Source organism: Gobius niger (assembly GCF_951799975.1).
Source record: "Gobius niger genome assembly, chromosome: 6".
In the NCBI taxonomy this organism is placed as follows: Eukaryota; Metazoa; Chordata; class Actinopteri; order Gobiiformes; family Gobiidae; genus Gobius; species Gobius niger.
The window spans coordinates 31,847,271-31,869,087 of record NC_136857.1 but is presented as its reverse complement, the minus strand read 5'-3'; the positions used below and the strand labels follow the sequence as shown (position 1 = coordinate 31,869,087).

Below are 21,817 nucleotides of genomic sequence, written 5' to 3'. Positions count from 1 at the left end.
AGCAGAGGGTGCTCCAGGTCAGTTTGAAATCCTGACAAGCCAAGTCTTGCTTCTTGCCATCTGTCCTATAGAGTAGACTGTGAAATCAGGAATGAACTAATTGTGGCCGACGTCTTCCTGAACTCATATGAACTTTCCATTGAAACTTTTTTAGCCCTTAGCAGAACTGCTAGCACGCCAAAGCGAATGTCTGAAGGTATAAATGTTTTACCTCCACCTGAACTGAGCACATTTTCTACAGTTTGGCTTCACCTTAGTCGAAATGTTTCTTGAAAAGAGCTTCAAACTTGTATCTCTCCAGAAATCAGCAACACTATGGATAACTAGGAAATGAGGCCCTATGTCAAAAATCCTGAAATATCCCTTTAATGTCTACCGCCAGGGTCTGATCGCCAAAAAAAACAAAATTAATATTCAGTAATGCAGGAAATGTCCACTTTGAGGCAAACCCAATTAGTGAAATCCTCAACAAACATTTTCCGGTACAATAAAATATTTAGCAGTCTGAAGAATCCTCATTTTCTTGGTGAGTGTTGTTTGAATTCCCTCACTGAGCTTTCCCGCTACGGCTTTCCCTCCAGAGTATTTGCGGGGGACATTTGTGATTAGCCTGTATTTTATCGATCTGGTTTACGCTTTGCTGATTTTTAGTTGCAAGTGTAAATTGTGCCCTTCCCTTTATTTAGCGGGTTCAAGAGGAGATTCCGTGAGCTTCAAATCTGGGGCCTAATATGAGTAAACAGCGCTGCGTCTCCAGTGAGCTCACCTGAAGACTATTGTAAACAGATATTAGGATTAGCGGAAATCTCGGCTGTAAGTAAGTGTTGATCTAATTGCCTCCCCAATGAACCGATCCGACTGTTTGCTTTTGCTCCGCATGTGAGAGACCGGCGGTGAGAGTGTTTGGCTTCTCATAATCCCACACACGAAGTATTGTTTCAAAAATGGCACACTGCTCCTGAGCTACAACTCTGTGCTTCAAGCTATAATGTCAGGAGATCTGAACATTCGGTCTCATCTCGGGAGGCCCGAGCCGATCTGTTTGGGCTCACATCGAGGCGAACCAACTACTCTGCGACATTGAAAAAACTCCAGGTACGCTGCCGTAGACCTACAGACACATGTGACACTTATAAAAGATACTGTAATGACTTTAGTGCAGGGTTTCCCAAAGTAGGGTTGGTGGGACATTGAGGTGAGGGTTATGAGAGGACTGCAAGACAATATCATTAGCAATTGAATGCTTTTAATTCCCAGACACTATATCTTTAATGCCACACACACAAAGTTTAAAAGCAATTCAGACACAAAGAGCAACTTTAGAGCAAAAAATAGGGTCATCATTTCTGCTGAAACTGTAGCTGAATGTGTTGGAGACCTTCATTTCTGACAAAGTTATGCAGTAAAAGTAGTTTGGTGATGTCTTCAAGCAATATATGCCAGTTAAATGTAATTTAATGTTTTTTAATGACATTTCCGGGCCTTCATTTTGGCTCTGCAACTAAATAATGTATTGAAATAAACATTAATAAATCAGATTTGAACTAGATTGCTTCAGAAATGATACTAAGTGCTATAGACATTTTACAGTGAGCGGTCTGAGTTGTTGGTCTGGTGATTTTCGGGTGTTGTTGAACCAAATAGTTGCGGCTTTGTTTGTGATTGGCTTAAATGAGTTGTGCTTGATCCACTCAGCACGAACTCTAAAACTCTCTTCACTAACAATATCAACCGGATTGATCGCTGCGCTAATGTTCTTGCACTGTAACATCAATCGGGCTGAACTCACCCAACTCCAGGGTGCTCTGCTGCCGTCGACAGCTCCATCCCAGAGTGAGTTCATCTCAGACGGGCTTCTGTTTCGGCCTGCTCCTCTGATCGGGGCGTGATGGAGCCGAGGAGGAGGAGGAGGAGATGTCTGACAGATGAAAGAGCACAGCAGCCCGGAGAGAGGCCCCATGCTGGGCACAGGCTTCAGGGGGTATAGGGGGGATGTCAGGCATCGGTAACATGTGGATTTTCTGATGTCAAATCATTTTGATAACGCTTCAAAATGACCCAGTGATGACCTGACACAGTGTAGAGATGGTGAACTGGAAATTCGTCTCATGCTTGTTTTTTTGATTCTTTGGGCCTGTAGATCTGTAGTAAAGAACCATCTCGGGCAGTGGTGAGCGGCCGTTCTTCCTATACAAGGACTAGGCAAAGTTACGTAGGGGCCTCGTATCTCAGTCAATTTACGGTTTTGTTTCGCTTGTTAATGGACAGAGTCAGAGTCTCTGACAACGCTCACTCTCCGCCTACTTTGCCACATACATCACCAAAATGGAGCAGTCTGCTGAAGTGGATGCCCCCGTCACCCCTGAGGCGCGAGTGCATCTCCGCTCTCCTCCCGTCTCCCAGGCGCAGCTCGCCTCATGTTTCTGCGGTGCGCTTAAACGTGGACACGAGGCGGCATCGGCCACACACTCATTTAAACTCTCTTCAGAGGACTCTCATATCAGGACAGTAGTTTGGTGAATAGAAGCTGTTGTATTTGCCTCAAAGGGGAGTTGAATCCATGCGGCTCTCATGGGTGCTGCAAGTTACTTTCAGTAACTGCATCTTAGGCTATATCCACACGAAGACAAAACGCTTATGTTTTCAGAAACCTTCTTTGTAAGCCTGAAGCCAGCTTTGTAAATGTGTGCGTCCACATGGGTCTGTGAAAACGGCGCAATTCATCCTCCAGGCCTGTGTGAGGCGCTGTGACGCTAACACAGATAATAGAACAAGATGTAGAGGCGCATGTGCAGTAAACCTTTGTATGAATGTAAACAGTGAAAATGAAACTGATTCAAGGATTTACGATCTACAGAAGAGACAAGGAGGAGAGTTTATTCTTCAGACGTAACGTGACTAAAGCAGAAAAACCAGTCAGTGACTTTTACTGTCAGTCCAAAAACACAGACTGACTCGGCCGTGTTTTTCTTCTTGTCACCTGTGGCTTGTGGACTGCAGTGGAGCAAAGAGGAGCGGAGTCAAACCATCATAGATCCATGAGTAAAACTCATTCTAAGGTCAGTAGATTATGGATCACAGACACCACTCTGGTGCTGTGATGTCATCGCTTTAGTAAAGGTTGTGGAGTCGTCGTAACAACGGCGCCATGTAAGCGGCGTTTTGAGATCTTTCCACTCTGGGACCTAGTTTGGAAAATGTTCCTTTACAGACCCCCAAAACGCCGGGCTCTATGGACGATACACTGGATTGATAAAATATCTTTGCGTTTGGTCCTCAGCTTGACTTCGTATGGACAGGGCCTTAGTTCTCAATTACCATCAGGCTAATTCTCAGTCAGGAGTAAGATAGAAACTGTCAGGAGCAGGTTTCAGTTTCGGTTTTAAATCAGTGGTTCCCAAACTGTGGGTCAGGGACCAGAGGAGAGAGAAGGTGACCATTTACCATTTTGAAAAGTGGGGAAAAAATAGTGTGGTCCGAAACAACAGTCTTTGGCAAATGGTTAGTGGTTCACAAATTGTGAAAGCATTTCATGGACGACCTTATGTAGCTCATTGAGAAAAGGCCAAGAATGAAAGGAAGATATTTGGAGTTATTTTACCCTGTTTTGTTTCCTCCATAATCCCATGTGTTCATTCATGTCGGAATGTCTTCAATGAGAGCAGCCCGTGCTCCTTAAATTTCCTAGGCATTATTTTAAGTACAATGTCTGAGCTGAGGTTTAAGCCACTGTTATATGCGTGATACGTCCACTTTAAACTCTTCTTATTTGTCTTCTCCCGTGCACAGCTCCATGTTGTGCACCTCTCGCCTGACTCTGGGCTCTGAGGTCTTTGCGGATGTATGTAGCAGCTGCTCTGGTGCTCAGTGCGTGCTTCGGGTCCTGTCTGTCAGAAATCAACGCTGACCTTCAAAGCATGGCTCCAGGCGTCTCATCAACACCCCGTCACACACACACGCAAACACACACCGCCGCGGCCGCCATGTCCGCCCCTCAAGACCGCTCGTGTCAATCAATCTGTCCAAATCGAAACCAAATTAGCAAAACGCAGAGGCTGCAGCAACATAGGTAATGGCATCGACGGAGAACGCCATCGGGGTCTTGTTACGCGTGGACCTCGACAAACATGTTCTCAAATGCATGGGATTCTTGTCTTCCCTCAAATCTAGAAGACGAGTCGCTGAAAGAACGGGCATCGCGCTTTTGCAGGTATTTGGTAAGCCCCTCCAGGACGGACCTCCGTAGAGTACCGTCAGGACATGGCCAGACCGGTGTCAGAGCGGGCCACGGCGTGTTTCTCTGCAGTCAGTGAGTCTTCGGTGGATGATTTTGCCTAAGTGATTGAGTTATCAGAGATGGGAATCAGAGAAAGGTGGTTATGTAGAGGAGCGAAAAGCAAACAGGCGGAGCATAGTATGCGCTTACACATGCACAAAACACTCACATATACAGTGGGAAATCCAATAGGAAGTCTATGAGGAACTGAGCAAATACTTTTTTGCGCCACTGTACAGCTCCAGGTATGTTATGCTTGAGGGAGCAACATTAAAACATGGCACAAAGCTCTAAAGAAGTTGATTTTAGACTAACACTCTTGAGAGAAGCGTTCCCTCATGAAAATAAAGAGATTGGTTGATGGCTGCGGAATGGCTCCTCTGTGTTTACCTGAGCTTAGACGAGTTGATACCCGTACCCGTCTTGTGCGTGCGCTCAGTCATGCACAATGACCAATGATGTTGTTAGCGTTTGGCCTCCAAAAGGGGGTGAAGTTGGAAGCTACCACCCTCTTCCACGGGCACGCACAAAGACCAGACAGGTACATATCAACTCATCTAAGCTCAGGTAAGAACATATCTCAGAATGGAAAAACGGTGGCCTGTTCCTTTAACTCACTGACTGCCAATGACATCTATAGACGTCAAATGAAATCCGAACGTTGACTGACAATGACGTCAATTCGGTTTTTCAATGGGAACAGCTGCAGCAAAGCCTTGAGTATATCTGGTGTTAAAATCTTAGTTGAACTACAACTTCTTTTATTGAGTCACTAGGTGGCACATTGCTCTTTCGTTTTCTCAGAAAACAGCATTTTGGATGATCTCACCTATTATCTACGGACAATTACTAAAGAATGGAAAGAGGTACAAACAAACTTTTTTGAAAGGAGAGAGTGTAATCTTTCTTTTGGTGGGTTTCGTGTTGACATAGCCCTGAATTTTCTGTGGGTCTTGAAAAAACAGTCAAAATCCTGAAAAACCTCAGGCAGTGGGGAGCTCTCTGATTTGAAAATAGCTGTCAGTCAATGAGTTAACAAGGATGCGCCTGCTTCGTCTTTTCTAAGAGCATTTCCTTCATGTTGTTGCCATGCATTGAAAGCATTTTTGTCCCGTCCCAAAGGTACATTGATTGAAACAGCCGTTGAACATTCTTTTAACATCAGAACAGAGTTGGTAATCAATCCTTGTGGCAAACACGACGTAGATGGCTCACATTTGTCTCCTTATTCATCATATCTGGCTTCTCTCTGATTGGTTAATACGCTTGTCAATCACCGCCATTCGCGAAATCACAGGCTTCTTTGTTTTCATCTTCGCGCTGTGTCTTGGGCTGCGTCCTCAGGCCCTGCACAGTGAGGGGGCGATAAAGTCCACTAGCACACTTACAAGTCAAGAGTGCGAGAGTACTTGGTAAAAGCTGACATCATTCTATTGTCTTTTGTAAACTATGGGTCGGGTGAGTATTGACGGTCTGATTTAAGCTTGACATAGAAAAGAACAGAAAAAATTGAGAAGATTCTGATGTTTCCAAAAAAATAAACCTTAACATTTCGAACATTAAGCTTGTTGCGGGTATTTGGTGTAACAAACTATCTGGTAGTTTCATCTTCTTCAAGCGATGTCACTCTAAGCTCCTCCCACCCTTGTTTATCTTGCTCACCTTCGGCGTGCAGTTGTTTCAATAAAGAAAAGGAAGAAAAGCCTGTGTGGCTGTAGTGAAGCTATGGCGTGGTTTTACTCTGCGGCAAAAGGATGAGAGGGAGATGTGACGAAAGAACAGTCACCGGGGAAGATTCAAAGATTACTCAAAGGTGTGCGTTTGACTTTTGATGAGACACTGACTGTCCGAATTGACAGTAAGAACTTTCCGTCCAAGAGTTACTCCAGTCGACGGGAGTAAATGAATCTTATCTCTTTGCAGAAATGAAGATCTGCAATGACTTCCCCTCCTGCTGCCTCCTTTTGGGCAGAAGCGGGCGGGTGGGGGAGGGGCGTGTTAGGGGATTTCTTGCCATATTGCACGCGGCTTAACTTTGCGGCGCGGATGATGATGACAGTATGATGAAGCATGTGCCGCCAGTGAAATGGGACACAGGCACCAGAAAGCAATCTGGCTGCGCACTTCAGCAGCCATCTGCAGCCCCGCGCTCTCCGGAACCATCGTTTCATTATAAACATGTCGGGAGACGTTACGCCGCCGCCTGCTCCGGGAGGAGTGTCCGCCGCGGCTCGTGAGGCTCAGGTTTACACTTCAAGGCCCCATAATATGGAGTTTTTCTCGACTTTTTAGAACCACGTTTGGGAAAAAGTCTGACTTGGCCCTTCAAGAGGTTTTGCTTTAAGTACTGTACTCTTAAGTTGTTGACTTACCCACTACATTTCTATAAAGCTCCACAGTAAAAAGCCATTGTGTCCATGTGTTTTGCTCATATTAAAAGCCAGTGTTGTGATTTAAATAGGTTTGTTACTCGTAATCCGCCCGCCTGCGAGGTCAGCGCACACTACGCGACTTTTATGCCAGATTTTGCTCTAATTCTAATTTGCGCCGAGTCTTCTTGCGTTGTGTCTATTCGAAGGCAGTCAAGTCGGGTCATGTAGTGTGGGGGGGTCACGACTGGACTCGCGTTAGAATCGTGTAGTGTGGGCAGCAGAAAGACGCAACTAGAAAGTCCCCAAAGTGAACACACAGAATGCAGCGGCCAATGACAGAGCGAAAGAAAGAAAGAAAAACACCGCAGCGCCTCCTTTTTCATTTCTCTGTTAAAACAGCGGCACAAACAACTCATTTCATGGCCACAGCCCCACACAAAACAGCTCAACTTTAAATCACCAAAAGTTCACGAGAGCCACCATTTCAAGCTACATTTGAACCGCGAACAGAGTTTAGCGGAACTTACTGAGTTTGGAGACGAACTGTTCAACTTCACCTCAGCGTTAGCAGCTAGCCTTTCTCCGCTGTCTCCTCCATCTCGAGGCTGAGGCCCGTCTCCTTTTCTTATTAAATCTACTGAAATACGTCCCGCTTCTTTGTGCTGCCGACTTTTATCTCCATTTGACAGAGCTATAGCCAAGTTGAAGGCGTCGTAGTCGCAACAGCCTTGCACTGCGATGTTGTGACATTGTTGACACTGTTGACCAATCAGGACAAACACACACCTATGTTTGTGGATACACAGTTTCCGTGGTGGATGTAAAAGGTGCAGGTGAGGCACCAGAGTGAATAGATTTATAGCACTGTGCTGCACCAATCCCATAATAATGTGTGTGTATTTGTACAGGGTTGAAACAATAGAAATGACACATAACACAGATATCATCAATTATAATTTGGTTTCATTCCTTTCATCCATTTGCACTCACACTAGGGCCGACTACAACACCATTTTATGTTCAGGTCACTAGGTGGAGCAATGCACTTGTGGCAGAATCAATGGGATAGGACTATCATGTAAGCTAACCAGAAGACTGGCAGCCTCCCTGACTGTCCAGTTAGGGAGGCAATACATTAATAAGAGAATTGTGCGTACTTTCCTAGTAACTAGTTACTTTGAAAGTAACGGGTAACTTAAGGTACTTTTGAAAGAAGTAACTAGAGCTGTAGCTATTTTAAAGTAACTTGACTAACTCTGTTAAAAGTGCACTCCAGAACAATAGGTGACGCTGCACAGATTTACTGTCAAGTATATTCACGCAGTTTTGAGTAATCTTCGGGTATGGCGGTGTCAGCATTTCATTCTGTACTTCCTGGATACAACTGCTGTACGTGTCAAAACTCAGAACTGTTCTCCACATTTATAAAGTCCACAGTCCAACGTTATATTCATTCTGAGCCGTTGTGTGTTTATCAGATTGTGCTGAAACCACGGCGTGAATCGAAACTGAAAGTGAGTTATTCCTACTGTCGCCAGCAGGAGGAGCTCCAGGCAAAGTCTTCCCAGCTCTAGCGCCTGGATTTCATTGTTATTATTGAATTCTTACAGAGACATTATTTCAAAAATGTAAAATGCCAAAGCCGAGGCAACAACACAATGCTTTTAAGCAAGAAATTAGATCAAGTGCCGAGGAAAAAAACGCCCTGTTAAGCAATGGAGAATATATGCAGTGTAATGAGAACTGACTATTCCTCCCGGAAAATAAAACCAAACAAACAATATGAGCGAGGCGCTGCGTGGGTCGTCCTCTCGTGGATGCAAAATTGTGCTAGACAGAGCTGTGTTGGAGCACATTTTCGATCATGGAAAGTGTTCAAAAAAGTGAAAAAAAATGTGGTTTTTGTCACTATGTTGCAGTCAATGGAGTTTTGTGTCATCTCACATGACTGTTCCAGCGATGCCCAAACTTTTTTGGCTAAGACCCCACAAAAATTGCCACACAAACAATTCTGTATCCTCACTGTAAAAAGTTATTGCCACTCGTAAAATTCTATGGCAGCAAAACATTTCAAATCATGTTATTTCTAAGGTTTATTTTGTGAACAGGTTTCACAAATAATATACTGTTCTGTACTAAAAGATACAAACACCGGTATGTTCTTTTGATTTAAGGCACGGCAAGTGAGAACATTGATTATTTGCACAGTGATCGTTGAGATCGATCGATGACATTGATTCCACTCTTGCACTCTCCACTTTAGCAGATCCTACAGACTTGTAATGAACAATATTTTGATATTTTTTTCAGAGTAATTCTAATATGTACTTCCTGTCTGATTGATTGAGCTTTTGACATGTTCATGTGGTCCTCTGCTGGAAAATGCACATGAATGTTCGCTTAACTGGGGAAACAACCAAATCATCTTATGGATTTGGGACCAATCACAGAACAAGGAGGGACGGCAAGATGATGACGCACTATTCGATATACGGAAGCTTGTAGTTTGTTTATTCATGAATCCAACATGACAGCAGCAGACGCAACGCCATCTTTCGATCAAACTTTGGACCTTGTTCTAAATAGTTTAGCTCAAAAGTTTACAGCGGGTACGTCATACGTCATCTCATACGATGATACGATTGGCTGTGGCTACGTGCAGACGCATGATAGACATCCGTGGCGCCCAATACTCGGCTATGGACGATCGTAAACCACACCTCTCCTACGAGAAAATGAATTGGTGGTCCCCAGACTAAATATAACTTGGGATTTTAGTCTGGGAATAGCCAGGCAACAGCTAAACGCTAATCTGTGATAAAAGACATTTTCATTTGATGAAATCAAAGTCCTCACCTTCCGTCATAAAATCAAATGAACACAACTTGGAGCACATCTCAGGAAAACGAGCTCCAAAGTTCACATGAATGTAACATTTGAACTGCAAAAAACAAGGCAACATTTTTTATTGTTTTATAAAGCAAAAGCTAAAGCTGACCCAACCGGTTTCAACAAAATAAAACCATACATTGAAACCTAGATTGATGCGTTATTCTGATTCCATTGCTGAAAATGTCGCAATGGCAAATTGGAAAGATCCCAAAAGGCGATCTGAAACAGCCCGGGTAACTGAGCTCCTCACCCGCTCTCGAAGGTGTGCCCAGCCACCCTGCGAAGGAAACTCATTTCAGCTGACTGTATGATCTCGTCCTTTCAGTCATTACCCAGATCTCATGACCAAAGGTGAGGGTGGGAATCCTCCTTGAAGTGGAGGAGTTCAAGTATCTCAGGGTCTTGTTCATGAGTGAGGGACGGGTGGAGCGTGAGATCAAATTTGTCAGTAATCCGCAGCAAACGTTTCAAACTGACACCCAAATGAGTGCACTCACACCTGCACAACTGAACAGAGCCGATTACATCATCATGAAAGCGTTGTTTGTTGACACGTCGGGCCAAAGCGTTTTAACGTGTTTAATGCGGTGAGGTAGACACAACAAGCCCGTCGGCCTGAAGCGGCGCGAGCTGGCTTTGAGCCCTGTTTGTTAGACGCGCTCCTCTGCCCACTTTTGGACTAAGCTGCACACAAGGAGCAGCAAGGGCAAAGGACTGGAGAGGCTTCAAAAACCACTCTCATTATTCATGCACCGCGGCACCGACACCAGTATTAAACCTGTCGTCACCAATTCATTCTCTTGTCGTAGAGTACATTTCCTTCGCCACGCTAGATCAACATTGTAAACATTTGTGACAGATAAGCAGTCTGAATGCACGATTATGTGTCCAAATATAGCACATTTTTACCCATGCCAAAGCTAGTAAGAGTTTACATTAGATGGTGAGAAAAACAGACTGGAGTGATCAGAAAACTCAGATATTATAATCTGATTATTAGGAGTGTAACGGTTCAGCTCTCTCATGGTTTCATTGAAATAAAACAGCCTGAATGTTCATTATTGGGCAGTACTTACAGTCAGAATAAAATTAGCTATGTATTCTAATTTATGATAAAGCTGGACAAAAACAAAATAGAAAACAAAATCATTGTGTTCATAGCAAAATAAAATGCACATTTTGATTTGAGGCTCGTGTTTGGGCTGTTCCTGGATGACGCTCAGCTTGTATGTTTTGGAAACAAAGCTTTTGAGGTGGATTATAACCAAGAATCTTCAAATCCATTACCTGTTTTTTTTTTTTTATTTCTTAACACATTGAGTGCAAAAAAATAGTTTTTCTGTTGTTTGTTCTTTTTCCTGAAATGATTTTGGTAGCTCTGTGATGAACAGAAGTTGAATAAATGACGATGAAAAACTTGTGAAAGTCACGATCTGGACATTTCATACATATCAGTTTGTTTCTTTTCTATATTTTTTGGTTACGTTGCGAACAGCTGTAAAGCCGATACTTCTCTCTCGCTCTCTGGAGCGCGTTTGACAAAGCAGATCGGAACAGTTGAGATTTTAACATGTCTCTGGGTTTTTAAATGGTCAAAATCGGTCTAAGGACGGCTGAGAAACATCCTGATAAAGTCTTCAATCCGAGATGTTGTCGTTGAAAATTTATTTGAAACTGAGATATTGAGGCATTTGCCTCTTCACATAACGTTAGTGCCTGAGGAGAGAGGAGTTAATCAGAAAGGAGAGAGTTTGATAAAACACTAATTATCTCCGAATCTAGAAAAAAATCTGTGATTTGATCAAAACTAGCCTCTGTTTAGCTTAGATTTCTCAGGAACCGAGGCAATTAGAATTAGACTGTTTTCACCTACGGAGAGTTTAGAGTCTCGTCTTTCAACCAAGCCACAGCATGTGTCCATAGATATAACATAGAATACGCTGTGGTGCTACAAATATCATGTAAAATGGTCTGGATTGTCCCAAAAACAGCGCGGCCTCAATGTGTTAAGTGATTGTAGTGATCTCAGGTAAATGAAATACGAATAGCACAAAAATTGGGATTTATTTCATGGAAACGGCTTTGTTTTATTATATCTTTACTATGTTTGTTACATAAATTGGTGTTTTTGCTGTTTTACCTGGTTGGCACATGAGCACGTGTGAATGAATAGAAAGAAGTCAGATTACATCTATTACTGGTTTTACTGCCACTTCAATAATGGGATAATTCCAGAAATCAGATCAGGATCAGATTTGTGGCCTGCATGTAAACGTAGCCACTGTGTCAGTCACCAGTCTCCACAAGCGAACCTGCTGTGGGCACGGTTCGGACGGAGTGTGCCTCCTACACACTCCTGTCCATGAACAGAAAGTGCAGAAGGTGTTTCGGGCCCTGCTCTTGACAGTTTGCCCCAGCAGCGAGGACAACTTTCCCTTAACCTTGTTCCACGCTCCTGCGGCATTAGGGCAGGTGTTCTCCAGGCCGCACGCTGGGAGGATTAAGGCTTTTATGCAGCTGCTGATTCAGTACATTTGAATGTGGAGTCACTTTTCTACACAGGACGGCCTTGTAACTCCATTGCTTTGGGAGCGAAGCAGATTAAATCAAGCTTAAAGCAATTACTGGCAGCTATTAGCAAAAGTGAAGTTAGATAATTAGTTAGAAAAGGATGACCAGATTTCACAGCCTGAACATGCTCAGTCTGAATCCTGCTACTTATATGTCCTCCACACCCTTTCCATATGTGGCTGAACGCTCACAAAAAAGATCAACCTGATAATGAATAGTGTTGGAATCTGTGCTGAGATATGGTCAATCGAAACTCTTCAAAAAGGGATTTTTTAAATAGCCTCTTTTGCTGTTTTTTTTCCTTGAATCTTGAATCACCTCTGTTTCTAGTTTGCACAGTGCTTTGTGACTCCCTTTGTCGACCTGCCACTTTGTCATCACCTCGCTGCTTCAAAGCTCCTCCGGGGCCGTGCCGACCAAGGACGGCACCCACACTATAGACGGCGCGCTGTAATGAGCTGCGTCCCCGAGGAATCGATGTGCCTTCAGCCCGGAGATGGCTGAAGGCTGACCCGGGCCCGACTTCAGAGCCCAGCAGGAGGGGCAGGGCGCAGGGGAGGACTGGCCCTGTGGTGTGGGGCCGTCCTTGATGGATTGGATGACGTGACTTTTGTGTCTGTTCAGGGCTAACTTCAAGGCGAAGGACTACAGTGACCACATTTCTGGATGTTTTTGGCAAGCAATTAAAAAGAAGCCGCTAAAAGCATTCTGATACAGCATCATTTTTGTTGATGCAAAGACGGAAGAAAGTGTCTAAACCCCTGGATTGCGTCCAAAATGTGCAATTAGTACATTTTTTCTCCATTTCTCGGGGTCAAACACTGCTGGGTTTGTTTGCTTATAAATACAAATGAAGACACATGAAACATTCCCCAAGAGAAAAATGAAAACGATACAAAGGCTGATCTCTCGATGGTTATGATGTGAAAGATGTCCCATTTGGTATGAATGAAGATGATGAATCAGAATTGTTTTACAGATTTGTTGTAGCAGTTGCCATGCGCTTCCAGTGGTAAAACTGCTTGAGATTGAGGGGGAAATAAACAAGGGGCAAGAGAAAAGAAGAGTCCAGGGGTGCATGGTCAGAGTTAGTGGTCTACCTTGGCCCTTCAAGGGGTTTGAATTGGTCTGTGTGCTAGTGCCCATCGGGGACATTGCTTTTTTCATCTATAGTCCCAGGGCAGATGTTCTGGTCAACCTAAAATAAAGAACAGTTAAGCCTTTCTCCACAGCTCAACACACAGTGATGGGACACCCCCTAAAACCCATCGCAGGAGCCCCAATCTCCACAGCACCACTTTCATGGTTAGTATACATTACAAATAGACGACAAAAAGACAACAGTCCAGCAGTCCATGATCACCTCAGAAACAGACCTTAGACAGAGATGCCCATGCTATGTGTCACATTTAATGCTTTTTAATCCCATGTGAATGCATAAATACTATATTTCTATTGCCACAAATGCTAAAAAAACAATGGCATATTTCCTTTCGTAAGATTCATAAACATTGAAATCGAGCAGAAGAATGAGGGGACATTTTGATATTCAAAAACAGAGGACAAAACTTTTTAACAAAACATTGTGTAAACTTTCAGTCAGAACTGAGGCTGAATTTGTTTTAAAACTCCAGGATTTTGCCATTATGATTACAAAGTGACTGACTGAGCAAAGACTATTCAGTATTTCATACGGCGTTGTGTTCAAAATGAAGGTAAAATACTCAGTCAGTTTCACTTTATGTTTTAATCTGAAGTAATTCCAACCCGAGGTACACTGTTTTAGAGCATATTTTTTGATGAATGCACACAGTCAAAATATTTGGACAATGTCATCGAGAGGGTTCTGTCTTGTAATCCATCCATCCATTTTCTTCCGCTTTATCCGGAGCCGGGTCGCGGGGGCAGCAGTCTCAGCAGAGATGCCCAAACTTCCCGATCCACACACACCTCCTCCAGTTGTTCTGGGGGGACCCCGAGGCGACACCAGGCCAGCTTGGAGACATAGCCCCACCAGCGTGGGAGGCCTCCTCCCAATAGGACATGCCTGGAACACCCCCCGAGAGAGGCGACCAGGAGGCATCCGGAACAGATGCCCTAGCCACCTCAGCTGGCTCTTTTCCTCGAAGGGTGCGCCCAGCCACCCTGCGAAGGAAGCTCATTTCGGCCGCTTGTATCCGATCTTGTCCTTTTGGTCATGACCCAAATCTCATGACCATAGGTGAGGGTGGGAACGTAGATCGATCGATAAATCGAGAGCTTTGCCCCGACTCAGCTCCCTCTTCACCACGACAGACAGATACAGCGACCGCATCACTGCTGACGCCGCACCGATCCGTCTGCCGATCTCACGCTCCATCCGTCCCTCACTCGTGAACAAGACCCCGAGATACTTCAACTCCTCCACTTGAGGCAAGGACTCCCCACCGACCTGAAGAGGGGAAGGAGAACCATGGCCTCAGATTTGGAGGTGCTGATCCTCATCCCGGCCGCTTCACACTCGGCTGCAAACCGCCACAGAGCAGCTGAAAGACATCAAGTACTTCTTTTTGAAGTTTTGTTCTGTTTATCCATTGTGAGATTTGGCTTCATCCCAATGTAAAAACAATAGCAGTATGTTCAGAGTGTTTGTTGTGATGATTGTTTTCGGAGCAGTGTATCCTTTTGTCTCTAATGCTTCTTGATTGTGTTCTAGATTTGTCGACTCAGCTTGCTTGACCGCTTTAAGACTCATTTCACACAAGTCTTCGCTAAAATGAAGAACGGTGGCGTCAAAAGTCCGACTAAAACTGAAGGAAAATGGAGAGGGGAAGTGGACGTTACTGATGACGCGGCTCTCTCTCGTCGGGAGCTTCGTGGGACTGTCCTTCGGATCGTGATGACTTTGTGTCTGCAGTAGATAAAGCGCGGGTGCGGATCAGCTGACCTTGTGTCGGACCAATCCCGCGCCTTGATATGAATCGGAGCTGTGCGCTGACTGAGGAGCGCTCTGCTGAGGAGTGCACCGCAATAGCTCCACTTTGACAACTCCCCCCCCCACCTCCCACCCGACCTTTCAGCTCTCATTAACTCCTCGCACACAATGGAAATCATGACGGCGGCTTAATTAAAGGCAAAGTTCAGTAAAGTCCGGCGGACGCTTCTGCAGACGGTGCACTTAGTCACAGTTAGGGACGACATGGGCATTATCTTTACTGTGCTCAAAGCCAAATAGAAACCGGTCAGTGCAGACTAAACAGCGTCCAATAAAGCGCCTCATAAACACATTGCATTTTAATTACTATTTTAATTATGATTATATACAACCATTCACCACAGAGAGTCAACCGTTCTGAAACTGAAGCTTCGAGGTGCAAACTAGAACTCTTTTTATACAGTTGCGGCTCGCACTCTCGCTACAAACGTACATTTCTGTGTTGAAGTTGACATGTTTTCCAAGTGTCTGAATGGGTTTCCTGGGTGCTCTGGTTTCCCCTTTAACCTTAATCCTGATCAATATCCTGGTAAAATATCTGGTGCTGGGCCCCTGGGTGCTGCAAGGGTCATTTTTACATTTCATGCCTATAAAATGTTTTCTCTTTGACAAAATTAAAAAGACCAGACCAAGAGATTTAATTATAATCCTCATCATGAAGTGCATTTGAATTTGAACAACACACCCATGGTCTAGGTCAGGATCTCCTTAGTATGTAAATCCACCTGATACGCTTGAACAGACGCCGATCATTAGTCTATTAGCGCTGCAGCTAGTGGCTCAAGGCTAGGTTGGCGCGCCGCGATCAATGCTACGGCTAATCGTCGATGAGAAGTGTGCAGTAAACTATGAATTCACCAAACCCAGTTCAGTGTGTGATCATTTTAAAGGCTGCTTGATGGAGTTGCTGGTTTTATTGACCTGATTAGTGCTTTTTTTCTTGTTTTCCCGTGATCGATCAGAGCTAATAGCTGTTTCTGAGTGCGAGATGCTCCCTTTAGGCCGCGGGTTCAGGAGCCAATGTGCAAATACTATATCTGAAAATGAAATTATTCGGCCCTCCATACGGTTCGTGAATAAGAATGTGTATGAACATTTGTCATCTGTTTGTTTTGTGTGTTCACTAGCAAGGACCACGGCACAACGGGGTCGACGGTTTGGCTCGGTATATAATGGCTTGTGGGTAATGAGAGGCGAGGTGCAAGAGTGGTTGGTATGAAAAGTTTGATAGGTTGAGGCGTGGTCCTGCTCCCGAACCTAGTCAATAAATATTGACTATTTTAATGCGAATATTTTCCCTATTTCTGCCAATTTATTCCCCATTTTCTTCCTATTTTGGCCACCATTTCTACCCAAATGATTCCCTATTAGTTTGTGTGTTCTTCTTCTAGATGACAAATATTATAGTGAATATATCAAAAAAGTATATTTCAGGTATCGGTATTGAAAAACAGGTATTGTTAAAGGGGCTAGATGCAAGTTGGCCAGTTTTTGCTCACTACTGCCACCTCAGGTCATACATGTAACTGCACCTTCTATATTTAGCTCGTGCATGACGGCACTTCAGACCCGAAGTAACACCTTTCTGAGTGACAGTGCAGGATTTTAGAGGCCGTTGTGGTGAACAGCTCTGAGCTCATATGACAATACAACATTTTTAACATTTTTAAAACTCTGTATAGTCCCTTTAAAGTGCTGGTTTAAAAAAAGTGCAACAGTAACCAGCCCTACTTATATTATTATGGTATTATGCTTTTTTCAATCACATAGCACCAGTCTATAGCACACTACAATGATGACGAAACCTTCTGTTGGTCTGTAAATGCAGTAAATTAGAATAACTGCCTTGTATAAAATTGCTCTCTCAAAATGGCTGTAGCGAATGTCTTGAAATAGGCCTTTGTCTCTTTAAGAACCTCTGACCCTTTCCGACACGCCCCCTCCACACGCTGTCTGTGGCATCAGTGGGGAGGGGGTTCTGCTGAGGAGCAGTGGTTGGTTACTCGGCTGGTGACGAAAGCTCGGAGGCGTCTCCAGGAGGTGGGGGCGTTCCTAGGAGGACTCTGGCAAACCTATCCCTAAAATGGCTGCCATCAGAGTTTTAACAGATTACTCACAAATACGTGAATGTGCCAAGGCAACACTTCAGGCATGTTTTTAATGAGGGAATGACATATTAACATGATGTAAAGCTTGAAAAAGTCGATTTTGCATAATACCCCCGCTTTAAGACCATTTACCATGGACTGCGGTTCACGACACAAGGACTGTTTACATCTACACCTGCTCCTACATCACTGTTAGGGACTGTTGGCACGCTACTAGTTTCCCCAAATGTTCATATTTCCCCACTCTGCTGCTCTAGACGCTCTGTATATATATGTGGTGTATATTTGTGTGTATATTTGTGTTCTGATGACTCTTTAAACATCTCTTTCTGCAGTGGGAGCGCGGTGAGGCCCAGCTCCAGCATGGGTCAGCGCGTCTGGATCCTCCTGGCCATGACCCACCTGACCTTTGACCTGTCCCTGTGTTCCGGCCTCAGCCTGACCCCGCCCCCCGTGCCTCGGCCCCGCCCCCGCCTTCAACACCCGCTCCGGGACACGCCCGCCCCGCTGCCCTGGAGAACAGTCGGCCCATTGGCCCGCCGGCCCCTGAGCCCCGCCCCCTCCGCCACCCAGCAGCACCACCTCCGGGCGGACAGGCACTCGGACCGGGGCAGACTGGAGAGGCGGAGGCGGGCCGCTCCCAGGGACCCCCACGGCGAGGTGCTCCGCCTGCTGCTCCGAGCCCGGCGGGAAAGCGTCTCCCAGGAGACGCACACCACCACGGTCTCCGGCTTCATCGACTGGGGGCCCACGGGCACGGAGGAGGGGCTGGACGAGAGGAACTTTACCGTGTCCACCAGTCTGTCCACGCCCACGCTGCCCCCCACCACGACCACCACGAGCCGCACCCCCCGGCAGCCGCACCGGACGCTCACTGTGGTTACGCCGGAAACCAAGAGGCACGACACCACCAAGGCCCCAGCCAGCGGCGAGACGGTCAAACCAGCAAAGCCATACGGGGACACTCCAGGTAGGGCCACGGCTGACTCCATTGTTCTGTGAAATGAGCTATAATGTTATGCTTTGGTAATGTATGTTTTTGACTTTTCATGCAGTGGTCAATGTTGAGATTTTTAGCTAGTTTTCTCTCTTAACGTCTGAGTTTTAATGTCAGAAACATACATTTTACTATGTTTATTTTGTGATTTTATATCCATGTATTCAGTATCCATATGTACTGCGAAAGGTGACTGAGAGGACGCTGTAATCCAAATATGGTCATTTCCTTTCAGGGAGACAGCCACAGCAAAAAAGGCTGTGATACTTACTACATGTTACAAAGCATTTTCTCAAAATTAAGGTTTTCATTCCTCTTTTGCAACAAGATGTCCACTTTGTAGCTCTTACAGACTCCAAATGTTACAGTCTTGGACTAGTTTTTTCTGATGATTTATTGAGCTTTGAATCCAAAAAAACAACTTTCACGTGTAAATTAAAGCAGTACTAAGTAACGTGTTTACCTTAATAAATCCTTTTCGTAGTCCCTGTGGGGGTAGTACAAGTGTTTATGGGATGATTGGAGGGTCTTTCATCTCCCCCTGGTGTCTCTGGCCAGAAAACCATGTTTGCAACTTGACTGCCACCGGACCGGAGTCACCAATACACACTAAAAGAATCATGAAGAAGAAGCTAACAGGCTAACGGGCACAGCTAACTGTGGGCTAGCGTCACTTTAAACAGTATTTACAGCCAAGTTTGTGTGAAAAAAAAAAATTCCATTGTGTACTTGGATGCACAGTAACCCTCTCTCCCTTCGCCTTTCCTGTCAGTGTAGTATTTACTCTCCAAGACATTTAGTAAGTTAAAAAATCGTAACTTGCTACTACACCTGCAGTTGCGCTTATGGCCTCTAGAGGGAAGAGTTACTTAGTACTGCTTTAAGTTTATAACAAGATCCAAAATCCCCTCTGAAAATATGTATATTTATATCAGCAGGAACATTTTCACAATGAAGTTAAACATTTCCCCATGTTCATGTGCAATGTCTCATCTTAACTTTGTCATTGTTATAAAAAAAAACAGTTCCTACAATATTCAATCTAGTAAACTAGTTTCAGATTGCGCATTGATTGAAATGCCCACACATTTGAATGACCAATTGCCATTGTTTTAACTAAGTGTGGTACCATGCATCAGACAGTGTCCCACAGGTATGTGTTTTTGGTCCATGTAATTTCCTCATATTGAATCTTGGTATAGACAGACAAACTGTGCTTGGAGTTGCTCAATAACATTAATCACACAACACAGTTAACAAAGGTTCACTTCTTTTTATTTCCCTCTATCTTCCCACTCCTTCCATCTTTTTAAACTTCTGTTGTCAGTCTTTTGTGTGTCTTCAGCTCCAAAGATATCAAAGAGTTATAACTTATAAAAGAGCTAACATGAATTATTATTTGCCTTTTGCAGAATGACCAGAACTCACGAGCCATGACTAAAACCTTGGCTGTGACTGATTTTCCCGCAATATGTTGTAAAAAAAAAAAAACTACACAGGCCAATATAGAACACTTTGGATTGTGAGGGTTGATGAGAACAGCCGACAGCAGCGACGTATCTTTGAAATGAACAAAACACGACTGAATGAAACCCACTGTTGTGCCGTGTTGATGAAAAAAGACAAAACTACAAGCTAACTCCAGTCCACTCCTTTGCAACATGTCTTCAGTTTATATGTATACACACAGACACACCACTCATTACGCTGTTGACCACAGTGCTGTCATCTTCCATCGACTGCAAATATCTAATGTTACTGAACACAAAGCACCTCCTGACCCCGGTATTACTGTTTCCTTGCTCTGAGGGAAAGCCTCAGCCGAGCGCCAGGGGCGAGACATCTTACACGGAATGTTTGTAGAGAGCTCAATATCCTTCTGTTTGCATAGACGTGTCTAGAATCAGAAAGACCAGACTTGTGTAATGTTTTAAGACACCACTTGCCTCTAGACGCACCAGTGCTGAACGCTGAAAGTATGAGACATTTTCAATATCACAACATTCGGTTAAAGCCAACGTGCATCACACGGAGGAGTCAGCGCCTTGTATCATCGAACTGGCAGCCCTTTGGCTATGGGAATGTCCCATCTCGTCCGATATTGGAAGCTAAGCATGTTGTATGTTGCATGTGGGAATATTATGTGCTGAGGACACAGTGGCTCAGTGTTATAGGAGCAGGCCACTGTTTTTTCATACTGAGATATGTTCTTACCTGAGCTTAGACGAGTTGATGCGTACCTGTCTGGTCTTTGTGCGTACAACATCTTTGGTCGTTTTGCGTGACTGAGGGCACGCACAAAGACCAGACAGGTACGCATCAACTCGTCTAAGCTCAGGTAAGAACATATCTCAGTTTGAAACAACGGTGGCCTGCTCCTTTAAAGGGGCTAGATGCAAGTTCGCCATTTTATACTCACTACTGCCACCTCAGGTCTCATGCGTAACTGCAGTTTCTATATCAAGCTCGTGCATGACGGCACTTCGGACCCAAATTAACACCTTTTTGAGTGACAGTGCAGGATTTTAGAGGCAGTTGTGGTGAATATGTCTGGGCTCATTCTACACATTAGGACATTGTTGAAACATGTAGGGGGAGGAAATACTTAATTTTAACATTTTTTAACTCTGTATAGTCCCTCTAAAGCGCGTGTTTGCTGTGGATTCAAAATAAACTTGATCACAGCCCCAACTGGTTCAAGACAATTCACCCACCTTGAGAAAGGCAGATGTATCCGAGACTACAAAGGAACTCTTATATGTGTGTCCACTAACATACAGCTTAAAGGCCAAAAAATCCTTTTAAGATTGTATGAATCGAAGGCGGAGTCTGTGTTGAGAAGGGTTGACTGATAAGTCTACATACAGTATGTTCTTTTTCAAGATGAATGATCTTGTGGTGTAAGTGGTTTAGTTTGTTCAGTCATCCTGTTGCAGTGCTTCTTATACGTGCAGTGCGTTGGGCAGTGAATGCCACATTGATCTGTCTCTCTGGACAGTGTGTTTGAAGAGTGTGAAGTTTAGACTGCAGGTTGAACACACATGATCTGGGGCAGAGTTTGGACTCAAAGGGTAGGGCTGGGAAATGAATCGATATCGAAATGACTTTTGTTTTGCCGTCATATCGAGCGACTCCATTTGACCAAGCATTGTCTCATGCGCAAACGGGTAGCACGTGCAAAGTGGATCACCAGTACAGTGTATTATTTACTCCCATAGAGTTCTCTCATGTGCAGCTCTGTGGCCCTTACACTGTAATACACATCGTTTCAAACATTAAATCATGTGCAACACAGGCACCGAATAGTATATTTTATTTTTCAGCTTGCACTTGCTATTTATCACCGGTCTTGATAAATGACCCCTAAGCGTTCAGCGATCCTACAGCTATAAAACATTTTTATTCGACAAGACGGTCCTGTATTCCGAGTGATAAGGAAGAAGACGAGTTTGAGAAATTTGCAGTGCGGCCAAGCATCCAGCCAACCCACCATGCACAAAGTCTCCCCTTTCTAACAAAACAGACATAAATGTCATAAATTCATCAGAAATAATTATGTTCAGATACCCTCCTGCAAAAAGTAAGCAGTGTAAATATGGAAGATTTTTTTTTTTGCGTCATCAGAAT

General features: G+C 44.3%; 1 protein-coding gene across 1 annotated transcript in view; it reads left to right on the top strand.

The window, feature by feature from the left end:
- The window catches only part of ajap1 (adherens junctions associated protein 1), a 98,331-nt gene that overhangs the window by 36,009 nt on the left and 40,505 nt on the right, over positions 1-21,817 (top strand). Inside the window, exon 2 of the mRNA XM_079558067.1 lies at positions 17,529-18,163. Within this exon, the coding sequence (XP_079414193.1) occupies positions 17,529-18,163 (635 nt within the window). The remainder of the gene's footprint in view (positions 1-17,528; positions 18,164-21,817) is intronic.